Raw genomic sequence first — 24088 nt, 5'->3', positions numbered from 1 at the left:
TTAGAATTGACTGCATCACAGCACAGGATGGTAAGTCTAAAAGAACTGTAGCAGTCTTAATTTATTTTCATCATTCATGTTGTTTATTGTTTGCATTTTCCTCTGCTTGAATAGTGTATAAATATGTTTAATAAAGGAAAGCATTTTTCAAAACACTGTGGATTGCATTTAAATGTTTCTTTTTTAGAAAAAGAGAGAGAAATCTGGTGTAAGTGGGTGCAACTCCTAGACAAGTTGATAGACGTTGCAGCTGTTTCCAATAGGGATAAAAGAAAAGGAGGACTTCAAAGTGAGCTGTAGCTCACGAAAGCTTATGCTCAAATAAATTGGTTAGTCTCTAAGGTGCCACAAGTCCTCCTTTTCTTTTTGCAAATACAGACTAACACAGCTGCTACTCTGAAACCAATAGGGATGAATTTCTCCAGTATGTATTTTAATATGTTAACTTATCTACTCTTTTAATGGCTTTAAGATTTTTTTCATAATTTGCTCAAGCTTTTAGACCCCTGAGATGGGGTCTAAATTAGCTGTTACCACTCAAGAAAGAGATCTTAGAGTCAGTGTGGATCATTCTCTGAAAACATCCACTCCACGTGCAGCGGCAGGCAAAAAAGCAAACAGAATGTTGGGAATCATTAAGAAAGGGATCGAATTGCTTCTATATAAATCCATGGTACGCCCACAGCTTGAATACTGCGTGCAGATGTGGTCGGCCCATCTCAAAAAAGATATATTGGAATTGGAAAAGGTTCAGAAAAAGGCAACAAAAATAATTAGGGGTGCAGAACAGCTTCTCTAGGAGGAGAGTTTAATAAAACACGGACTTTTCACCTTGGAAAAGAGACGACAAAGGGGGGATATGATTGAGGTCTATAAAATCCGGACCGGGGTGGAGAAAGTAAATAAGGATGTATTATTTACTCCTCCTCATAGCACAAGAACTAAGGGGGGTCACCACATGAAATTAACGGGCAGCAGGTTTAAAACAAACCAAAGGAAGTATTTCTTCACACAGCGCACAGTCAACCTGTGGAACTCCTTGCCAGTGGATGTTGTGAAGGCCAAGACTACGACAGGGTTCAAAAAAGAAGGAGATCAGTTCAGGGAGGACAGGTCCCTCAGTGGCAGGTAGCCAGGATGGGCAGGGAGGGGGTCCCCAGCCTCTGTTTGCCAGCAGCTGGGAATGGGCGACGGGGGAGGGACCACGGCGTGAGCCCCGGTTCTCACTGCCTCTGGGGCACCTGGCCCTGGTCACGGGGCTCGCTGGGCCCTTGGCCCGGCCCGGCCCGGCCGTTCTGAGGGGACCCCCCCAACGCCCGGCCAGAGGCGGCGGGGCCGCACCTGGCTCTCCCGCGCGCCCTCGCGATCCGGCCCCAGGCGGGACTTGCCGGCCCCGTGTCCAACCGCCGCCCCCCTGCCGGGATTTCAAGGCGGCCGCTGCGCCACGTCAGCGCGTCCCTGCCCCGTCCCCTCGCCAGTCCCCGCCCCCTCCCCCGGCAGCGGGGCGGGCCCTGTGCGTCCGCCGCTATCCCGGCGTGCCCCGCGCTCGGAGCTGGCCGGGACGCTCTTGGCGCGGCTGGGGCTGACTCACCCCGCCGCGCTCTGGCTGTGCCTGCGGGAGGCGCCTATTCCGCGGGGGCAAGATGGCGGCGGAGGCGGATTCGTGGGGTAGGTGCTGGCCGCGGCCTCGGTTCCCCGCCCGGCTCCCCTCCCCCGCCCGGCTAACCCGCTCTCGTCTCCCCCACAGATGCCGACAGCTTCGAGGTGGCGGAGCCGGTCGCGAAGCGCCTGGTGCCCACGCCGGGGGCCGGCGGGGACCGCTGGGCCGGGGAGGATGAAGAGGACGAAGTGAAGGTGGGGGCCCGGGCTGGCGGCGAGGGGGCCCGGGCTGGGGCGGAGGAGCGAGCTCCGGGCGGGGGCGCCCCGCGCGCGGAGAGCGGGGGCTGGGGAGCGCGAGGGGGGTGGCCCGGTCCCGGCCCCCCCCCCCCCCGGGTGTCTGTCCGGAGCCGGCCCCTGGCCATGCAGGCTGCCATGTGTCCGCGCCCGGCTGCCGGGGGTGGGGCGCATCGCTCCCCGCCTGATGGTGCGGCGGGGCTCCGGCGCCCTTATCGCCCTGCTTACGCTCCCGCTCCGGGCGAGCCCGCCAACCCGTCGCTTAAAAGCGGCTGGGGCGGGAGGGTGCTTGGCGGGTGGCGGCCCGGGGCAGCCGGGGCGGAGAGCGAGGGGCTGTCGAAACGTGGGCCCCCTTGGCTCAATGGCGTGCCAGCGTCTCGCTGACACCGTCAGCAAAATCTTTTCGGAAAGGGGAGGAGAGACTTAAAAACGGCCTAATTAAGACTGAGACTCAAGGAGTCTCCTAGCAGATGAGTAAAACTTGTCAGGTGAGTTTGTGGGGACGGATTAGATTCACCCTTCTCTGTGTGCTGAGAGGTGGCAGAATAATGCTGGCAAAGTTATGCTAACACTAGGCGCTTGAGTGATAGGTGTAATGGTGGACAGTGATGTGGCAGATTTTTGGTCGCTTGAAGTCTTTAAGATAATATGTTCTTTTAAAAAATATGCTCTAGTTCCATCAGCAATTGAGCTCGATGTAGGCGTTATTAGGTGAAGTTCTGTAGTCAGTATTATGCAGTTTCATATGCATTGAAACCTGTCTGAATTGGTGCAGTGGGTGGTCAAAAGTTGGAAGGTCAAATAACAGGACTAGAAAACCTCTGGAATGCATTTCTATAAATGGGCCGCTTAACCCCCAACTGAGACCTGTACCTGTTCTTAGGTTTCTGAGTTGAATAAACATGGTTTCCCTTCTGTAACTTCCTTCCCAGCAACCAGTCTTCTTTCCCAGCTCCACAGCAAAACCCCTGTCAGTTAAGTCTCAAAAGGTGTCTGTTGTCCCATTGAATGGAGGATCGTGGTTTGTTTTTTTTTCCCCACCTGCTGTCTCTAAACTGCTGGCAGGTCTCTCAGTACAGAACTGCTCTGGTATCTGCCAGATGGTATTCAACTATTGGCCTCTCCTCTGGAGAGGCTCTTTATTCCATGCCCCCTTGCAGGCTCTTAGCCTGAGGGAGCATCTGGGGAAGAGGTGGGTACAGAGGGATGACAGGCTGAGTGAGGGAGGCTTGAATATCTGAACTTCTTCCAAATAGTCCCATCTTGGCACTATCTCCTACAGGCCAGAAACTTTCCTCCATCCTAGTGTTGTCTCTGCTGACTTCCTCTCAATCTTGTGAAACTAGGCATTCCTTCATGGTTTCTTTAGGATTTAGGTAGTGTTCAGATGGTTAAAATGGGGTTTATCTACTAGAGAATCATGGAGCTGGTTTCACTGTATTTCAGTGTTAGTCTTTTGCATTAGAGTTTGAACTAAATGTCAAACTGTAAATCTGCTCTATTAAATCAGAAACATTTTAAATGTCTAAATCCCATGCAGTGTAGTTCCCATATGTTCCTTAACCAGAAAGATCAGTTGAGTGATAGATACTCCAACAATTCCAGATCTTTTTATTACAGCTTGGACAGATCATGAGTGCAGATATCAGCAACTGGAGCTACATACTACATCTGGAATATAGGACTCTTCAAAAGGGTATCTGGTTCTGTGGAAGTATTTACCAAAAAAATTGGTAAATTTAGTGTCCAAAGTTAAACATTGAATCATGCTTTTGTTTCAAATCAAGACACTGAGAGATTGCTATAGACAATCTTAGTACTGATCACTAGATAACTGAAAAAGGTTAATATTTTATCATTTGTTCAGACATGGGCAGGAAGAGGAAAGCAGTTCAGATTAGAGTAATTGATTCTTGCTAATTGAAGACTCTGGCACTGATTGTTCATGTTGCACCAAGGTAGTGCTATCTGTAATAACTGACCGTTTGTGCATGCACTGTATTTCTGAGCATCAGTGGTGACGGGGGCTTGGGCTCTTCTATGTAGTGTAAATCTAAATAGATAAAATGTATTACTTGTGTTGTGAAGACTTCTTTTGAGAACCTGAGAACAGCCTTACTTGGTCAGACCAATGGTTCATCTAGCCCAGTATCCTGTCTTCTGACAGTGGCCAATGCCAGGTTCTTCAGAGGAATGAACAGGTAATCATCGAATGATCCATCCCCTGTCGCCCATTCCAAGCTTCTGGCAAACAGAGGCTAGGGACGCTTCAGAGCATGGTTTTGAATCCCTATCCATCCTGGTTAATAGCCCCTGATGGACCTATTCTCTATGAACTTATCTTGTTCTTTTATAAACCCTGTTATAGTCTTGGCCTTTACATCATCCTCTGACAAAGAGTTCCACAGGTTGACTGTGTTGTGTGTGAAGAAATACTTCCTTTTGTTTGTTTCAAATCTGCTGCCTATTAATTACATTTGTTAACCCTTAGCTCTTTTGTTAGGAGTAAATAACACTTCCTTATTTACGTTACACAGTCATGATTTTATAGACCTGTATCATATACACCCCCCCTTAGTCACCTCTTTTCCAAGCTGAAAAGTCCCAGTCTTATTAATCTCTCCTCATATGGAAGCTGTTTCATACCCCTAATAATTTTTGTTGCCCTTCTCTGTACCTTTTCCAATTTCAATATATCTTCTTTTTTTTTTTTGAGATGGGGCGACCAGATCTGCCCGCAGTATTCAAGATGTGGGCGTACCATGGAATTATATAGAGGCAATATGATATTTTCTGTCGTCTTAGCTAGCCTTTTCTTAATGATTCCCAACATTGTTAGCTTTTTTGACTGTTGCTGCATTTTGAGTGGATGTTTTCAGAGAACTATGCACAATGACTACAAGATCTCTTCCTTGAGTAGTAACAGCTAATTTAGACCCCATAATTTTGTATGTATAGTTGGGATTGTTTTTTCCAATGTATATTACTTGCATTTATCAACACTGAATTGCGTCTGCCATTTTCTTGCCCAGTCACCCAGTTTTCTAAGATCCTTTTGTAACTCTTCTCAGTCAACTTTGGACTTAACAGTCTTGAGTAATTTTGTATCATCTACAAACTTTGCCACCTCGCTGTTTACCCCTTTTTCCAGATCATTTATGAATATGTTGTAGAGCACTAGTCCCAGTACAGATACTTGGAGGACCCTGCTATTTACCTCTCTCCAACTGTGAAAACTGACTTATTCCTACCCTTTGTTTCCTATCTTTCAACCAGTTACTGATGCATGAGAGGACCTTCCCTCTAATCCGATGACTGCTTACTTTTCTTAAGAGCCTTTGGTGAGGGATGTTGTCAAAGGCTTTCTGAAAGTTTAAGGTTGGATGGTGTTCATGCTAGTGTAATGTCGCCTATTCTGCAAGGTGAAGCTTAATAAATGTGATAGAACAAATTGACACTGGACGCTCTATAGCTTTTAAATGTGCTCTTTCTTCCACACACATGACCCCGCTGGGCAAAATGGTTAAAGATATCTCAGGGCACAGTATTTACACCAATCTTTAAAAAGAGTATTGACAACCTGGATTGGAGCTTCACAGCACCAAAAACTTTTGGCAAAAGAGGCTTTACTTTTCACATTTTCCCTGAAACTCAAGCGTTTACTATCTGTAATTGAACATCTTTCTAATAACAGCTACTTAACTGTGCTTTCCAGCTGTCTACTTCTTGAAGGACAGTAAACAATAACTGAACAAAATCGTAGTCCTTCCAAAAATATGAAGACTCCTGCTTTACGTGGCTATTTTAACATAAGACATTTTATTTCCTCTGCTAGTACTCCTCTGAATGCCTGTGGCTTTAAAATTAAAAAGTTTAGGGTGTATTTGGAGGGAGTGGGGAAAAGGAATACTACAATTAATGATCTTGTTTGTTGTACTCTGATCTGTGTTCATGTAGTAGATGCAGAAGTTGGGAAGAATCTACAGCAAGCTAGGTGTTTGCCTGGGCTCTAGATATTTTTTCTTTCCAAAATTGGCGAGTAAAAAGGAAAACTACAGCACAGTAAGCAAAAGCAAAGTGACCTAAATATAGGCCCTTAGTGTTTTCCAACTAGTAGTTTCTCTTTAGGGTGTTTCATTATTCTTTAGAGTTTCTTATTGCCGATTTAGGAGTTGGGATCTTGTTTTTTTCCCTGAAAATACTTGGATTACAAGATTTCTTGTAACTAGTGAGTTGGAGAAACTTTAGATGCTGCAGAAGTTACAACTAAGATATCCTTTTAAAGTAAAGGGAAATTATTCTAAAATGTTACCTGGAATACAGAAATTACCAGGAAAACAGACCTGCTGCCAAGAAATTTCTGTGTATTTACTCTTTGGCAGTCCTGTTGCTAAAGGAGCCAGAACTAGGAAACACGTTCAGGGAAACAGTCTAGAGATTTCCTTGATCAATATTTCTGATAGTTCTGTTTAAAATAGAAGTCATCAGGAACTCAGACACTGGAGTATCCTGTCACTTTCCAAGAACGCTTTGTTTTTGGAACTTGAATTGTCATGCATTAAAGCTACAAATGATAGCACATATAAATGTATAGTACGCAGCTGATTACTTCTGTTTGGTATGGGGTTCATTTATGTGGAAAGGGGGACATTTTCACTAACCATATGTTATAGCTGGATTATTACTCATTTAGTCATTTGAAACTCTTTCAAACTTAATCAAATATGTTTATAATGATTTAAACTACATTGTGATAGTGTCACATTGGAATGAAGAAAACTAAGGATGTGTTGTCACTGGACTTCTCAGTTCGCATAACAATGAACAGACGGTGAAACTTGTTTTCTCCGAATGAAATGTATTTAGATTTCTAGAATGTAATTGTAGGTGCACATCCTGAGCCCTGGACACCTATCCCATAAATAAAAAATCACAAAGGACTGCCCATAAATATATATACCTCAATTGAGTGCCCCCCAGCAGTTTAGAGAAGTGCAGGAGGCAGGGGAAGGGGGTAGGATAGGTTTGGCAGACCAAGGTGGGGCAGTGAGTCCTGAAACAGGATCTCTCACAGAAAATGCCCTGCTAGCAGATCTGCCTCATTCATCTAGAAGGAAGTGCAGCTGGAGTGCCTCTACTAATCTCAACTGTGGCAGCATGTCACTGGGGGAGAGATGCTCAGTCATACAGTCAGGTCTATTTTAAAGACCATTTTAAAATCAACACGTTGAATTCCCACCAGATGTTCACTGGAACCCAATACAGATGATGAAGCATTGATCTAATATGCTCCCAGTGTTCAACTAAACTTAACAAGTGAGTTGTTGCACTATTCTATGCTAGCTTCACCTTCCAAATGAGGTCAAGGGGAAGCTCCATGTAGCGTGCATCACAGCAATATAACCTTGAGATGACAAGACATGGATAATTGTGGCATGGTCTGCACTGGAGAGGAAAGGTCACACTCTTCTTGGCAGGCACAGGTGGGAAGAAAGCACTCTTGGCTGCAGCGCTTCATGGACCAGGAGCAGCCCAGGGTCTAACACTCCCAAGTTGTTTACCTGTCTTACAACTGATTGTGATCCTTCTGTAAGGGGTGCGGATACAAATTCTGCAAATCCTTCCAGCTGCTTTTCCCAGCCTGCCAAGATTCTTAGTCTTGTCTGGATTAAATCTCAGCTTGCTCTCATCTAGGCACCATGTGGTTTGTCCTAGCTGGGTCAGATATGATAGAGATGTAGTGCTGGGGGTCATCAGCCTGCTAAATGCACTGCAGCCCATGTGTTCTCACTAAACCTCTCAGCAGCAGCATATGCACACTGAGTGGGAGGTGACCATGTAGGCTCCTGTGGCATGCCATGAGAGAGTCCTTGGGGCAGAGGAACAATTGCCCACAACTCCCCTTAGAGAGGGTTCCTCAGGAAGATACCAAGCAGCTTCAACCAGACCCATTATTGTCTGCAAATGAGTTTGCAAAATCTCATGATCACAGCACCCCACTTCTACATGAGGATTTCACTCCAACCACACACTCTTAGAAAGGGTGCATCTGTGAAGGATGGGATCAGATGAGGAAGCAATCTGTAAACTGTACTTTGCAACAGTTGTGAAAGTAGCTGTCTATGAAATGAGTGTAGTTGACAGATGCAGGGTTGTAGTCATGTTGGTCCCAGGATATTAGAGAGGTGAGTGAGGTAATACCTTGTATTGGATCAACTTCTCTTGGTGAGAGAGACAAGCTTTCGAGCTTACACAGAACTCTTCTTCAGGTTTGTGTAAGCTTGAAAGCTTCTCTCTCACCAACAGAAGTTGGTCCAATAAAAGATATTTTTTCACACAGCGCACAGTTAATCTGTGGAGCTCTTTGCCAGAGGATGTTGTGAAGGCCAAGACTATAACACAGTTCAAAAAAGAATTAAATAAATTCATGTAGGATAGGTCCATCAATGGCTATTAGCCAGGATGGGCAAGGATGGTGCCTCTAGCCTCTTTTTGCCAGAAGCTGGGAATGGGTGACAGGGGATGGATCACTTGATGATTGCCTGTTCTGTTCATTCCCTCTGGGGCACCTGGCCTTGGCCATGGTCAGAAAACAGGATACTGGGCTAGAGGGACCATTGGTCTGACCCAGTCTGGCCACTCTTACGTAGTCAGACTTGCATTAGCTCAGCACAAGCTAGCACGCTGACAATAGCAGTATGGACGTTGCAGCTCCAGCTGAGACTTGGGTAACCTCTCCGACTCGGGGAGTTGGGTGGGCTGGCGAGCCCAAGCTGCCAGCTGAGTCACGACATCCACTCTGCTATACTCGAGCTGAGCTAGCGCAAGTCTGTCTACTCAGGCCGGGAGGCTCCCTCGAAGCTGCAACGTAGACGTTACCTTACTGGCTGCATCCTGCATCAGCCTTTTCATAAAGGGGTCAACGTCAAGCTAACTGATCTATAGTTACCCATTAAGGTAAGCTTAGCGATTGCAAAATTCAAGGTTTACATACTTATTGCTGTGCTACAGTGTTTATCTGATGCCCTGACAATAATGGAACTAGGCATCAATACCTCACTTTAACCACTAGTATGAGACAGCAGACCTCAGTTTTTAACTGTGATTTGATGAGCCAAGTACCAGGACATCCAAGTTCATCTACATATTAATTTAAGACTATTTGGCATTTGTAAGACTGATTCTAGCTTCCCCTCCAGTACACTTCAACTAGTTGACATGAATTTCCAGTAACAGTAGTCATATTTTTGGGGTCATAGTGGACCACAAGCTAAATATGAGTCAACAGTGTAACACCGTTTGAAAAAAACGAACATCATTCTGGGAAATATTAGCAGGAGCGTTGTAAGCAAGACTCGAAGTAATTCTTCTGCTCTACTCCGCTCTGATTAGGCCTCATCTGGAATATTGTGTCCAGTTCTGGGCACCACATTTCAGGAAAGATGTGGATAAATTGGAGAACGTCCAGAGAAGAGCAACAAAAATGATTAAAGGTCTAGAAAACATGACCTATGAGGGAAGATTGGGGGGGAAAAATGGGTGTGTTTAGTCTGGAAAAGAGAAGACTGAGAGGGGACACAACAGTTTTCAAGTCCATAAAAGGTTGATCCAAGGAGCAGGGAGAAAAATTGTTCTCCTTAACCTCTGAGGATAGGACAAGAAGCAATGGGCTTAAATTGCAGCAAGGGCAGTTTAGATTGGACATTAGGAAAAACTTCCTGTCACAGTGGTTAAGCACTGGGATAAATTGCCTCAGGAGGTTGTGGAATCTCCATGTTGGAGGTTTTTAAGAGCAGGTTGGACAAACCCCTGTCAGGGATGGTCAAGATCAGAGGTGGGCAAACTACCGCCTGCGGGACATATCCGTCCTGTGGGACCGTCCTGCCCTGCCTTTGAGCTCCCAGCCGGGGAGGCTAGGCCCTGACCCCTCTCCCCCGTAGTTATGGCGCCGCACGGACAGTGCGGCTTGCACCCACCCACCGCCCAGGCTTTCCAATAAGCCAGTCCTGCCACTCTAAGTGGCATGGTAAGGGGGCGGGCAGCGGGGTTGGATAAGGGGCAGGGAGTCCCAGGGGGCTGTCAGGGAGGGTTGGATGGGGCGGTGGTTTGGGAGGTGGTGGTCAGGGAATGGGGGGGGTTGGATAGGTGTGGGAGTCCCGGGATGTGTGGATAGGGGTCGGGGCAGCCAGGGGACATGGAGTGGGGGGGTTGGATAGAGGGTAGGGTCTGGGGGCCCTGGGAGGGGGTGGTCAGGGGCCAAGGAGCAGAGGGTAGGGGGGATTGGATGGGTCAGGAGTTCTGATGGGGGCAGGAAGTGGAAGGGGGTGGAGAGGGGGCAGGGGCCGGGGCCAGGCTGTTTGGGAAGGCACAGCCTTCCCTACCCGGCCCTCCATACAGTTTTGCAACCCCAGTGTGGCCTTCGGGCCAAAAAGTTTGCCGACCCCTGGTCTAGATAATACTTAGCCCTGCCACGAGTGCAGGGGACTGGACTAGATGACCTCTCAAGGTCCCGTCCAGTCCTATGATTTTATGATTACCTTGGCTTATAGTAATCTCTCAATTCCAAGGACAAGGTAGGTGAGGTAATACTTCATTTTGTTTGTTTTACACCTGGTAATCTGGTATGGTAACACACTGACTATTAACATGATTTGAAGGAAAACAGGTCTTGTGAAACTTGATATTATTTGTTGAGGTTAAGTGTAGGTGAGAATGTAATTGTGTTAACATACTTAGATTTTTGTAAGGAGGCTGACTTAGTACTGCCTAACATTCTGACTACATTACCCTTTACAAAATCAAAGCAGCACAGATTAAATGCATTTAAACTGATCTGAAAATAATTTTAAATGGGAATCCACATCCAGTGGGGATGTTCTGAGCAGAGTCCTGCAGGGATCTATTCCTGGCCTAATCTATTCAATATCTTATGATCTGGAAGGAACCACTGCTGGCAAAGTTTGTAGCGGATGCAAATTGGTGAAGTATTGAATAATTGAAGAGTTAGTTCTATAGAGCAATGTGTCTCTCTTGGTAAGCAGGGTTTACTTGAACAATGTGCATTTTAATGCATGAGTCATACACCTAGGAATAGAATTTTGATCACAGTTATAGAATGGGGAACCATGTTTTGGAAAGCAGTGACTCTGAAAGAAATGTTGGGGTCAACTGAACGTGATCTGATGTAGTGCACTGGCTAAGAATTAACATGATCTTTTGATGTATAAGCAGGTGAATGCTGACTAGAGATAGGTAGGTGTTTGTACCACTCTGTATAGCTTTAGTGAGACCATTAAGGGACATTTTAAAACTGATGGGAAAAAATTGGGAAGAGTTCAGAAAAAGTACATGAATTATTTGAGATTGGGAAAATATGCTTTTTGATGAGAGTTAATATCAATCTATTCAGTTTATCCAAGAGACCGCTAAGTGGTGACTTAATTATAGAAAAGAGATATGACAGTAAACAGCTCTTTAATCACATGGAGAAAAGCGTAACAAAATCCAGTGGCTGGAAGTTGAAGCTGAAAAATTCAGACTAGGCAAAGTGCAAATTTTAAAGTGAGAATAATCTACCATTGGAACAACATTTACCTAGGGACATGGTGGATTCTCCATCATTTGGAGTCCTTAAATCAGGATTGAGTGATGTTCTAAAGGATAAGCTGTAACAGCTCAACCAGTAGCTATGGGTTCAATGCTGGAATTACTGGACAAAATTCTGTCTTTGTGGTACGCAGGAAGTCAGTGTGACATGTCAGAACTGGAAGTGTAAGGAGTTCAAAGGACTACTGAATGTACTAGATAGGCAGGGACTTTAAGGACAATAAGTGTTGTTAACCAGGGAGTGGTTAATGCAAATTATGCAACTCGGGTTATGTAAACCCCCCTCCTTTGAAGCTACTCCTGAGGAGAGGGCCATTGACTAGTAAAATTCCCTGAGACTGGAGATCAAAGGCCCGAGCTGTGTAAAGAAATAGTTGAACTATCCAGTTGGGGTCTGGTTCCTGATCCCAAAAATTATGTGAACATGTAACCAAGGGTGCAAACCCAGTTGTGGAGTTTGAGACACAGGCACAGCAGAGCCCCATGATGGGGCTGGAAGTGACCTCTGGTAAGCTTTTAGCATGCATGTAGATTTTTTTTTTTTCCTGTCATGCTTTTGCCCCAAGAATAAATGTCGTTTGCTTTGTGAAGGCTGGTTGGTACCTGGTGTACAATGTTATAGCCCCTGGAGAAAGAGTTAACCACAGGTGCTGGATCCTGGGCAGACTTGCTGGAAAATCGCAGTGAGGTGCAGAGGGAACCTAAACCTCTAGTCTGAAAGGAGAGAGACGCAGGTCTCCGCTGTGAGAGCGGTGATGGCTGGGAAGCCTAAAATCTTAAGTGGGTGCCCTCGAGGAAGACCAGGAAGGGGATCAAAGGTGTAGTTAACCCTGAAACTGACAGATTAGTTGATCATAATTGTTCCTTCTGCCTTAACTCTATGAATCTAACAGTGCTCCTGTCACAGATACTGATAGTTTGTCATCCCCCTGGTGCATTAAGTGGTATGCCTGTCATGGCAGCTTTTGACATTTTTAAACCCTGATGGGCACTAAGTGGCTTATGTTCAGATTTAATCACCAAATAACACTGCTGCTGCTACCAGGGCTCTCCGCCCTGATTCTGTAATGCTTAATTTATGGCACAAAATCAGTGTCCTCTATATTCTGTTAAGCCTGTTTTGTTTCTGGTGACGGATGTGCTATAGAGAAGAATCAAGTCATTCTATCAGATATCTACTCATAATTAATTTTTTTTCATATAATTTGCCCAGCAAATGGACTGTGGCATTTTTTTGTCTTGCTTCTGTAACTGTGGTGAACATGAGTTTGCCTGTTACTGCGATATACGTTAAGGCCATGTCTACGCTGTGCATCTTACAATGGTGCGGCTTTGCTTCTGCAGCCACACCATTGCAAGGTGCGCAGTGTAGCCACTCTTTGTCACCGGAAGAGAGCTCTCCCAGAGACAAAATAAAACTACTCCGAATGAGGGGCGGTAGTTTCATTGATGGGAGAGTGGCTCCTGCTGAGAAAGCGCTGTCCACACCAGCACTTTTTGCTGTTAAAATTTGTCTTTCAGGGTGGTTGTTTTTTTTCACACCCCTGAGCGACAAAAGTTTTAATGATGAAAGTGCAGTGTAGACAGTTCTTTCTGCACAGATACCTTTAGTGGTTCAGAAGTAAGATATAAATACTGATAACTCATACTCCTTCCTGTTTGGTAGGATAACTGGGATGATGAAGAGGAGGAGGAAGAAGAAAAAGAGACAGAGATAAAAGCAGGTGAGGACTGTGGGAGGAGCACGCTTCATTGTATACAGAACAAAGAAGAACATTGGCTTCTGTGTTCCAAGTTTATGAACTGTATTTATGGGACATAATAGACCAAGGGTTGTGCATGTGTGGATGACAGTGCATGCTTTTCACATTAGTCACCTCTGGTTTCTGAATTGGATCATAGCTCTAGGTGCTTTTTTCCCCACATTGTGACAATGTTCTTTATGCACTAGATTTCTTTAAAAGGGCTTTGTTCACTGTTTTACAGAATCAAAAGTTTCAGAAAAGAAGAAAATAGCAGAAAAAATAAAAGAGAGAGAAAAGCAGCTGAAGAAAAAGCAAGAGGAGATTAAAAAAAGAGTAAGATGTCACTGTCAGGATTTTAGCTTTTTATGGGAAGAGGGAGATCTGCTTATTGTTCAGTCTAGAAAAACAAATGTAGTCTGAGAATTAAAGGACTGATACTTACAACGTGCCCCTACAGTGAGTTATCTAGGAAAGAATAGTCCTGATGCAGTCTGTATAAGAACTTGAACATCTAAGAGTTTGAAATAGTACTTATCCTATTTCCATCCTTCTTCTAAGTGTGTACATTAAGTTTATAATACTCACCATTGTGTGAAATTACTTTTGTTGAGGGTTTTGGTATTTTTATGCCTGTAGCATGCTTGTGGTTATCAGCATTTCAGCTTGGAATGTTTAAACACAAGTTAGGCTTGCTGTTAAGAACAGAACGCCTGCACTTCAGGAATAATTACTTCAAGCAGAAGCATGTTGTTCAGTTAGCTTGTTGAAATGACCACACCTGCAACTGCTCCATTCCTGGGCAAGAAATGTAATTCACTTGCCACCAATGTAAGCTGACATTATTTGAAGACTTTTAGTTAAGTAGATTGCTTATGCTTGATAAGCAATAATGACCGAAATGGAAGACTTGCCATGGGTCAATCATGCTACTTTTTATACTTTTTTTTTAGTTAGAGGCACCAGAGGAAGCTAAAGAACTTACACCAGAAGAACAGTTAGCAGACAAACTACGGCTAAAGAAATTACAAGAGGAGTCAGATCTTGAGTTAGCGAAAGAAACGTTTGGTAAGTGTGGATACACCTAATCCAAGCAAGTAGTTGGTGGTGGTACAGTATGAGAGAAGTAATTTAGAAAATTAACTGCAATCAATTCTAAATCTAGTTTTCAAGTAAAGCAGTATATTGATCAAAAAAAGTAGGACTGCTGTGATATTACTCTTACTGGTATAAAAATATCAGGCTGAAACTTGGCATCCAGCTAAAGCTATTTCATAACTGTATAGACAGTCGTAGGTAAGAAACAATGCCTTTTGGTGTTGAGAACTTTTAAGACACAGTATGTTTGGGGAAACATCTGTGATGTGTGTTGTCTGACTCCAAACTATCAAAAGTAATTGTGCTAGTTATACATTACGAACGTCACAGTGGATGTGAGTTACGCTGATATCAACCAGAAGTTTGTGTTCAAATGACATGTCTATTTATATCTGGAAGTATAGATCATAATGACTCTCTCATTTCAAGCACCACACAATGTCTTTAGAAACTAAAAGAAAAGGAGTACTTGTGGCACCTTAGAGACTAACCAATTTATTTGAGCATAAGCTTTCGTGAGCTACAGCTCACTTCATCAGATCTGATGAAGTGAGCTGTAGCTCACGAAAGCTTATGCTCAGATAAATTGGTTAGTCTCTAAGGTGCCACAAGTACTCCTTTTCTTTTTGCGAATACAGACTAACATGGCTGTTACTCTGAAACCTGTCATTTAGAAACTAAATTGCATTTTCTGCCTACAAGTGGCTGTAGCAAATTGGGTAGGATTGCTTTGCCTGATTGAACTTCTCAGCCAATAGCCATCTTTTGTATGAAGAGGAGTAGGGAGGAAGAAACTGGTAGCTTCAAATTGGGATGCTCTCCAAAGTGCAGCCAGATTACCTGTGAGGGTGGGTGAGGCTTTTTGAGGGGGGTGGTTCAGCATCAATTAAGTATGTTTAGTTTGGTCAAATTATGTGATAAGGCAGGTCAGTAGTTCTCAACCAGGGTTATGTGTACCCCTGGGGGTACGTAGAGGTCTTCCAGGGGATACATCAATGCTTCGAGATATTTGCCTATTTTTACAACAGTCTACATAAAAAGCACTGGTGAAGTCAGTACAAAAAACGGTTACTCACCTTCTTGTAACTGTTCTTCGAGATGTGGTGTTCATGTCCATGCCAATATCCTCCCTCCTACCCCTGTCGGAGTACCCGGCAAGAAGGAACTGAGGGAGGGGTTGGGTCAGCAGTGCCCTATATTGGGCACCATGAAGGTGTGACCAGGCCGACCCTATGTATACTGCTAGGGAAAAAATCTTCCGGCACACACCTGATTGGAATTGACATGAACAAGTGCTCAAAGAAGAAACTAATATTTCTTACAGACAGTGACTTGTTTATACTGCTCTGTAACCTACATGCTGAAATGTAAGTACTGTATTTATATTGCAATTGATTTATTTTATAATTCTGTGGTAAAAATGAGACAGTCAGCCACCTTTCAGTCAGAGAGTGCTGCGATGCTTTTGTATTTTTGTCTGATTTTGTAAGCAAGTAGTTTTTTATGGGAGGTGAAACTTGGGAGTACACAAGAGAAATCAGATTCCTGAAAGGAGTACAGAGAGGTTGAGAGCCACTGAGCTAAGTGTTGAAAAAGCAATGAAGTTGGTGAAAGGGTATTTGGCTTCTAAAGGCAGTTAAAAAATGGTAAATTTAACTAGGTTGGGGGGGTTCACTATTGTCTTGTGCTTTTCTGATAGAATTGACAAAGTATTGATAAACTTCCTTACAAACAGGATGGATTGATTTAAATCAAGGCAATTTAAATTGAGGCTTTCCACTTGGTGACTCAAATCTTCTGTTTTAATCAACTTTTTCATTTGTACTTTTCTAAAGAAAGGTGCATTCTCATTGGTTAATATGCCATTAAAACATATTGATTTACAACTAAATGGAGCTTTTACACAAAATTTGGTGCATCTTTTTGCTACCTAGCAGAGTACACTGTACATTTATCTAAGCAATTATATAGCTTAATATTTTCAAATTCTTATTAATTTGTACATTTTTAGTATGTTCTAAAGTGGTGAATGATAATTAACTTTTTGCTCATGATTTGCATCAAGCTGCATTAGGATTGTGACTGGAACTTGATTAACCACACAACAGCATATAAAACTTATTTTTATTAAACAAAACAAGCCCTTAGTATAGTTCATGACCTACTGTGCCATATTTATAAAGCTTGACCTCAAAAATTAGATGTTTTTCCACTGATTCTTTCTTTTATATAGAAAAGCAGCCTTTAACTTATAGTTTTTGATAGGTTTCAGAGTAACAGCCATGTTAGTCTGTATTCGCAAAAAGAGGAGGAGTACTTGTGGCACCTTAGAGACTAATCAATTTATTTGAGCATGAGCTTTCGTGAGCTACTGCTCACTTCATCGGATGCATACTGTGGAAAATACAGAAGATGTTTGTTTTTATACACACAAATCATGAAAAAATGGGTGTTTATCACTACAAAAGGTTTTCTCTCCCCCCACCCCACTCTCCTGCTGGTAATAGCCTATGTAAAGTGATCACTCTCCTTACAATGTGTATGATAATCAAGGTGGGCCATTTCCAGCACAAATCCAGATTTCTGATAGAGGTTCATGACAACATTTATTTTGTTTAAATTTTTGAGATTATAAATTTAGGCCTTAACGTAGTTTGTAAAACCAGATTTATATTTATATACACATTTAAAACTACAATAAAAAATCCAATATAAATAAACTGGATTTTTTTCACCCTACTTACCAAGTGAATTATGCAGTGGGTTTAATACAGCCTTCATGTTTTCTGGGAGTGCTTTCACTTGTATTTTTTTAGTGATTTTCTTCAGAAATAATCCAGTCTGCTTTGGTTTGGAAAAATCTGTGGCTGTTGATTGATCGCAGTTAACTCACGTGATTAGCTCAAAAAAATTAATCCCAATGAAAAAAAATAATCCCAATTAATTGAAATGTATTAAATATTTTGGATGTTTTTCTGCATTTTAAACTATATCTATTTCAATTACAACACAGAATACAAAGTGTACACTTCTCACTTTATTTTTATTACAAATATTTGCACTGTAAATATGATACACAAAAAATAGAGGACTTGTGGCACCTTAGAGACTAACAAATTTATTTGAGCATAAGCTTTTGTGAGCTGCAGCTCACTTCGTCGGATGCATTCAATGGAAAATACAGTGGGGAGATTTACATACATAGAGAACATGAAACAATGGGTGTTACCATGCACACTGTAACGAGAGTGATCACTTAAGATGAGCTATTATGGGGGGGGACTTTTTGTAGTGATAATTAAGGTGGGCCATTTCCAGCAGTTGACAAGAACCTCTGAGGAACAGTGGGGGGTGGAGGGGGTAATAAACATGGGGAAATAGTTTTACTTTGTGTAATGACCCATCCACTCCCAGTCTCTTGACTATCACTACAAAAAGTCCAGTCGTCATCGTTGTCCCCCACCCTGCTCTCCGGCTGGTAATAGCTCACCTTAAGTGATCACTGTCATTAGTGTGTGTTTCATGTTCTCTATGTATATAAATCTCCCCACTGTATTTTCCACTGAATGCATCTGATGAAGTGCGCTGTAGCTCACGAAAGCTTATGCTCAAATAAATTGGTTAGTCTCTAAGGTGCCACAAGTCCTCCTTTTCCTTTTTGCGAATACATACTAACACGGCTGCTACTCTGAAACCTGACAAAAGAAATAGTATTTTTCAAAGAAATAGTATTTTTCAATTCACCTCATACAAGTACTATAGTGCAATATCTTTATCATTAAAGTGCAACTTACAAATGTAGGGTTTTTTGTTACATAACGGCACTCAAAAACAAAACAATGTAAAACTTTAGAGCCTACAAGTCCACTAAGTTTTACTTCTTGTTCAGACAATTGCTAACAGAAACAAGTTTGTTTTATGTGATACAGCATGGCCAGAGGGCAGCAGGAGAGTGTTAGAAGGGAGCCTTATTCCCTGTAGAGGGAAGAAAGTTTGCTATAGATTAATTAAAGCACCTGAAGCCAGTCACCTGATAAAACCCCCCTGCTTCAATCAGACAAGGGAAGGAGTTGAAGCAGAGTGGATTGGTGTTAGAGCAGAGAGCAGTTTGGAGGGAAGCAGAGGAGAGTTTGGAGAAGTGCTGTGGTGGGCTAAGAAGTCTAAGACCCTAGGTAAAAGGACACCTGGTTTGTGCAGAGGGAGGGCAGGAAGCCCCACAAGCTGAAGGGCAGGAGAGGGAAGTAGCCCAGGGGAAGGAACCGCTAGTTCAAGTGGTTTACCGCTATCCATAGGGCTCCTGGGCTGGGACCCGGAGTAGAGGGCGGGCCTGGGTCCCTCCCTCTCCACTCCCCTCCTCTAGGACACTAGTGAGGCAGTTAATACCCCAGTTCAGGGGCGAGAAATGGTGCCCTGAACCCTCCCCAAGAAGAGAGAGCGCGAGACCCATCAAAGTAGTGCCAGCAATTTGCCACATTACATTTATGGGAGATAATGCTCCCTGCTTCTTAATTAGTGTCACCTGAAAGTGAGAACAGGCGTTTACATGGCACTGTTGTAGCTGGTGTCGCAAGATATTTACGTGCCAGATGCGCTAAAGATCTATACGCCCCTTGATGCTTTGGCCATCGTGCCAGAGGACACGCATCCACGCTGATGATGCTTGTTAAAAAATAAGGGGTAAATTACATGTGACTGACCCCTGGGGGAGAACTGTGCATCTCCTGCTCTGATTTACCCGCGTTCTGCCGTAGATCTCATGTTCGAGCAGTCTGGGATGGTGACTCAGCACATGCTGTTCATTTTAAGAACACTTTCACTGCAGATTTAACAAAACACAAAGAAGGTACCAATATGAAATTTCTAAAGATAGCTACAGCACTGGAACCAAGGTTTAAGAATCTGAAGTGCCTTCCAAAATCTGAGCGGGACAAGGTGTGGAGCATGCTTTCAGAAGTCTTAAAAGAGCAACACTCCGATGCGGACACTACAGAACACGAACCACCAAAAAAGAAAATCAATCCTCTGCTGGTGGCAGCTGACTCAGGTGATGAAAATGAACATGCGTTGGTCTGCATTGCTTTGGATCGTTATCAAGCAGAACCTGTCATCAGCATGGACGCATGTCCTCTGGAATGGTGGTTGAAGCATCAAGCGACGTATGAATCTTTAGCACATCTGGGCATGTAAATATCTTGCGATGCTGGCTACAACAGTGACATGCGAATGCCTGTTCTCACTTTCAGGTGACACTAAGAAGTGGGCAACATTATCTCTTGTAAATGTAAACAAACTTATTTGTCTGAGCAATTGGCTGAACAAGTCAGACTCAGTGGACTTGTAGGTTCTGAAGTTTTTACGGTTTTGTTTTTGAATGCAGGGTTTTTTGTACATAATTCTGTTTAGTTTGTAAGTTCAACTTTTATGATAAAGAGATTGCACAACAGTACCCATATTAAGTGAACTGAAAAGTACTATTTTTATTTTTTACAGTGCAAATATTTGTAATAAAAAATATAAAGTGAGCACTGTACACTTTGTATTGTGTTGCAATTGAAATCAATAATGGAAAATGTATAAAACATCCACAAATATTTAAATAAATGGTATTCTATTAACAGTGTGATTAATTGCGATTCATTTTTTTTAATTGCTTGACAGCCTGAGAAGTCACAATCCTAATAGTCAATTTAAAAAATCCCAACTAAACCTAGTACTGCAGGCTTGAGGCCTAGAATTTATGTAAGGAGAAAATACTGTCTCCAGTACTATTCCAGAGTAGGTGGTTCAGTACAACTCATGGGATATGTAGCCTTTCACTTAAATCACTAGTTCAAATCCAGCATGAATTGTTAGTAACTGAAGTTGTTTGGGCTCTTGCTGCCTTGTTGGTCATTTCAGCTGAGGTAAGGAACCGAAGGGGAGTAGAGATAAATTACCTGCTCTGTGGCTAGAGGGCTTACGTTGTGTGGTCAGTCTCACCTCCCACACAAACTACAGTTAAATGCACCAATATTTTCTCTGATACTATGTTTTTCACTGCAGGTGTAAATAATACTTGTGGAATAGATGCCATGAATCCATCTTCAAAAGATGACTTTACGGAGTTTGGCAAATTATTAAAAGAAAAAATTACACAGTATGAAAAATCTCTACATTATGCCAGTTTTTTGGAAGCATTAGTTCGAGACGTATGTATTTCATGTAAGTCTTTATTTCAAGTGTGAGATTTCCTAGCACATTCCGTGGAGGGCTAAAGTAGTAAACATATTAATCAAGTAAAACTGAATTGGGATTTATGCAGTCCTACATTAAATGATGCACTGATACCCCTCCCAGAGACTATTTTTGACTACTACCTGACTGAGAATCAGTACTTGCATGCTCTTCATCTTTTAATGAAGGTGGTGTTTCCTCTATGTGATTGATCTTCTCTGAATGGTGCTGTCAGGTCAGGATAGCCCACTTAAACATACAGGCAAATTTTGTACTGATCTAAGTCTTACACAGCCTTGCAGAACCTCTATTCAAGAAGAGGAAAAGGCTCCCCGATCCATTTAATTCTAAATAGCTCAGTAGGGGGATGAGATCCTATAACACTGGAAATTTAGAGCAGTTTAATTCCAAAACGTAACTGTCTGTTGAAATAAAACTACAGGTGACTTGTTTTGACTGCTTTGGATGGCTGAGATATTTGGTGCGTAATTCTGTTTTGAGACTTCCCTTTTTCCTGTGCTTGTACATCCTGTCCTTCAGTGTAGTGGCAATTTGATATTGTGGCTTGTCATATAAATACATTGTGGGTGGCTGGCCTACTGCAACAGATGCTGAACTGTTAGATTGGAGTCCAAATCCTCTAACATGAAGGAGTGTCAAACTGAGCATTAAGTGCATGTAACATCCCTCTCCACCTGGATGCTTCTCTCTCTCTCTGAGCCTTCAAACTTATTTTAGGCAAAACATTTACCTTCAGGCACAAACAGTTGACCATATTACAAATCTAGCGGCATAATGTGCTGCTCATAGAGTTTAAGGCCAGAATGGACCACCACATAACCTCGTCTTACCTCCTGTATATCATGGGCCTCCAACGTCCCCCAGCACCTGCAAGCTATACTGAACAATCCAATTGAGGCCAGGTATTACAGCCTACAGGAGACTAGATTTATGTGCCACAGATAGAGAATAGGAGGGACTGAAGTGCACCAGGGCTTGAGGCCCCCATAAGGGCAGGAAAATGAAACATACCCAGATAATCCTGGCAAGAGACCAGTACCCCCACACAGGAGAGGAAGCTGAAAACCCCCCAAGGTCACTGCCAGTCTGACATGGAGGAAAATTCCTTCCTGATCCCACATATGGTGATCAGTTAGACCCTGAGCATGTGAGCAAGAACCAGCCAGCCATGCACCTGAGAGAGAATTCTCAGTGGCATCTCAGAGGCCTAACCCCCCTTGCCCAATGTCCCATCCCCAGCCATGGCCATTCCCGATCCAGAGGAAGAAGATTTAAAAACTAACATGGATTTGGGGGAGGGGAGAATCACTTGCTGGCCCCTACCAATGGCAGACTGAAACCTTGAAGCATAAGCTTTAGAAACATAAGATGTAACTGTGTTCAAATGTTGGCCTCCTAAATGTATTGATTATTATGTTGGCCATCTTATGCTGCCCATTACACAAGTTATCAAGGGGATGTGAGATCCTCGACTGTGATGCCAAGAATCAACATTGCCCTAGTGTTAACAATGAGATTTTGACTCCAGTTAAAGGGGTAAACTACCAGATATAAATCTCCACTTAATGGATTTTAGAGGATTCAATGATTATTTGAAGGCTTTCTGAAAACTACATTGGTAGAAGTCTAATTTTCTTCCTCTTTGTAGTGGAAGTTGATGATTTGAAAAAGATCACAAATGCTTTGACAGTGCTATGCAGTGAAAAACAAAAACAAGAGAAGGTAAGACTTCTGCATCTTTCTATACTGTCTTTGCATAACTTGCATAATCCCAGTATGCAGTAAGATGTGCACCTTCTATAAATCTAAGGGGTTCTAGGTTTTGAATTCAAATGTGCTTTTGACTTAACACTGTTAATGAGAAGACGGTTGAAATTGAAATTCTGATTTGGGATATCGTCCTAGAGCTAAACTTGAGAATGTCTCATAAACGTAAGTACACTCATGTAAAGTAAGCACCGTTCTGCCAGTAATCTTTAACTTTACCTCCTTGTATATTTGCACTGATTCTGTTCAATTTTTTGGCCTCTGTGCTGGAGTGGAAGTGTTCAGTTGTCCTGGAAAGGTGGGAGAAGCGTATATTTTAGTTAAAACCAGAAAACTAGAATCAGTTAAACGTGTTTATGGAAGTAATTTGAATCTTTATCCTCAACCTTTAATAAAACTAAGATCAATGTGATCAGAGTGACTTAACAGCAGATAACAGAACTAGCTAGCATGTCAGTATGCCTCTCTGGTGTGCCATACAACTTAAGTGGAAAAAGCATTAAGTGAGTGATAACACTGTATCAGATTATAGGATAATTGGTGCTTTGTGATTATACAGATTGTGTAAAATGTTTCTTGTGCAAAAGTTATAACATTAAAGTTGTGAGGGAATTGCATAGCTAAAGGTCAATGAGACCAGAATTTTAAAAATTGGTTTTAAAAAATAGTTAACTGAACATTAACTGGCAAATCCAAGCCATACTGCCTAGCAGATAACTGAAATGAGACTGGTTTCAAAACTTATACTCGAGAGTTCTTTGAAGGAAGCAATCTGCTTCTGGGCCTTCAGCGTGAATAATAAATGCTCCATAAATGCACAACTCTGCTACTTTCTACCCAAAATTGGTGGGTGATTGGAAACATTTTCTAGGCATGTTCTCCAAACTGCTCTTGTGGCAATGTACAATAAATGGTTTAGTTCAAAAGAAGAGTAACAGTGTAAACTTGGCTATAAAAATCATCTGTAGAGTGATATTGAACTAATTCTGCATTTCTAATAGAACTAGACTTTTAGCGAGATGAACTTCCCTGTCTATTTACAAAGCTAAGAGAAGGGCAGGTGCAGTTGTGGCTGAACGTAGTTATGCTGTTTGTGCTTCACTGCTGATTTTGGTAGCTGAGTTTCATCAGGATGCTAAACTTGGCGCTTTTTTTTAAATCAAATCTCAGATTTGGAGGTCAGGTATTTATTTCTCTTTGGTCTAGCTAACTTTTCTATTAATCCTTCTGTGCCTGGCACCTTTGCCCCATCCATTTACGAAGAATTTACCAAAGTGTTAATGTTAGCATACAGGAAATAGCTTGCCCCTCAACTCAGTAACTCACAATATTGTAGCTCTTTGGAGTATTAATGTACAATATTGGAGGAAGCTCACAACGTACCACTTGTAAGTGATCTTGGCTGAATCATGTTTCGCTTTTTTTAAATCAGCCAACCAAAAAGACCAGACCTGAGCAAAGTTTTTACCTTAAAACAGAAGAACCAGACACTCCATCAATTCACTCGGGATTTTGCTCCTGACTTTACGTGCTCTGATACTATGGTGATGGGAAGCCATATAAAACTCTAAAATAAAGATTCCCACCAACTAAATCAGTAACCGTATAAACCTGAACATCTGTAATTTTGCATTTGGGAAGTGTCTCCCCTCCTTCAGGAAAATAAGCTTATGCTGCAGATAGTGTAATAAGTTGGGTGAAGGGTGTTCCAGTGTACCATAGAGTACATGCTGCTATTCTGATTATGG

At 42.7% G+C, this 24088-nt stretch overlaps 1 protein-coding gene across 2 annotated transcripts in view; it reads left to right on the top strand.

The window, feature by feature from the left end:
- The first annotated feature begins 1520 nt into the window (after nt 1-1520).
- Nucleotides 1521-24088, top strand: part of EIF3J (eukaryotic translation initiation factor 3 subunit J) — a 29827-nt gene continuing 7259 nt past the window's right edge. The window contains exons 1-7 of one of the 2 annotated variants that reach the window (XM_077828054.1): nt 1521-1668; nt 1748-1854; nt 13166-13223; nt 13486-13577; nt 14195-14309; nt 20382-20540; nt 22222-22295. In XM_077828054.1, coding sequence (XP_077684180.1) covers nt 1644-1668; nt 1748-1854; nt 13166-13223; nt 13486-13577; nt 14195-14309; nt 20382-20540; nt 22222-22295 — 630 coding nt within the window. In that variant the 5' untranslated portion in view covers nt 1521-1643. The remainder of the gene's footprint in view (nt 1669-1747; nt 1855-13165; nt 13224-13485; nt 13578-14194; nt 14310-20381; nt 20541-22221; nt 22296-24088) is intronic. The other variant, XM_077828053.1, reaches the window with a different exon arrangement.

Source organism: Eretmochelys imbricata, chromosome 10 (assembly GCF_965152235.1).
Source record: "Eretmochelys imbricata isolate rEreImb1 chromosome 10, rEreImb1.hap1, whole genome shotgun sequence".
NCBI classification, from domain to species: Eukaryota; Metazoa; Chordata; order Testudines; family Cheloniidae; genus Eretmochelys; species Eretmochelys imbricata.
This window is presented reverse-complemented; position numbering and strand designations above follow the sequence as displayed.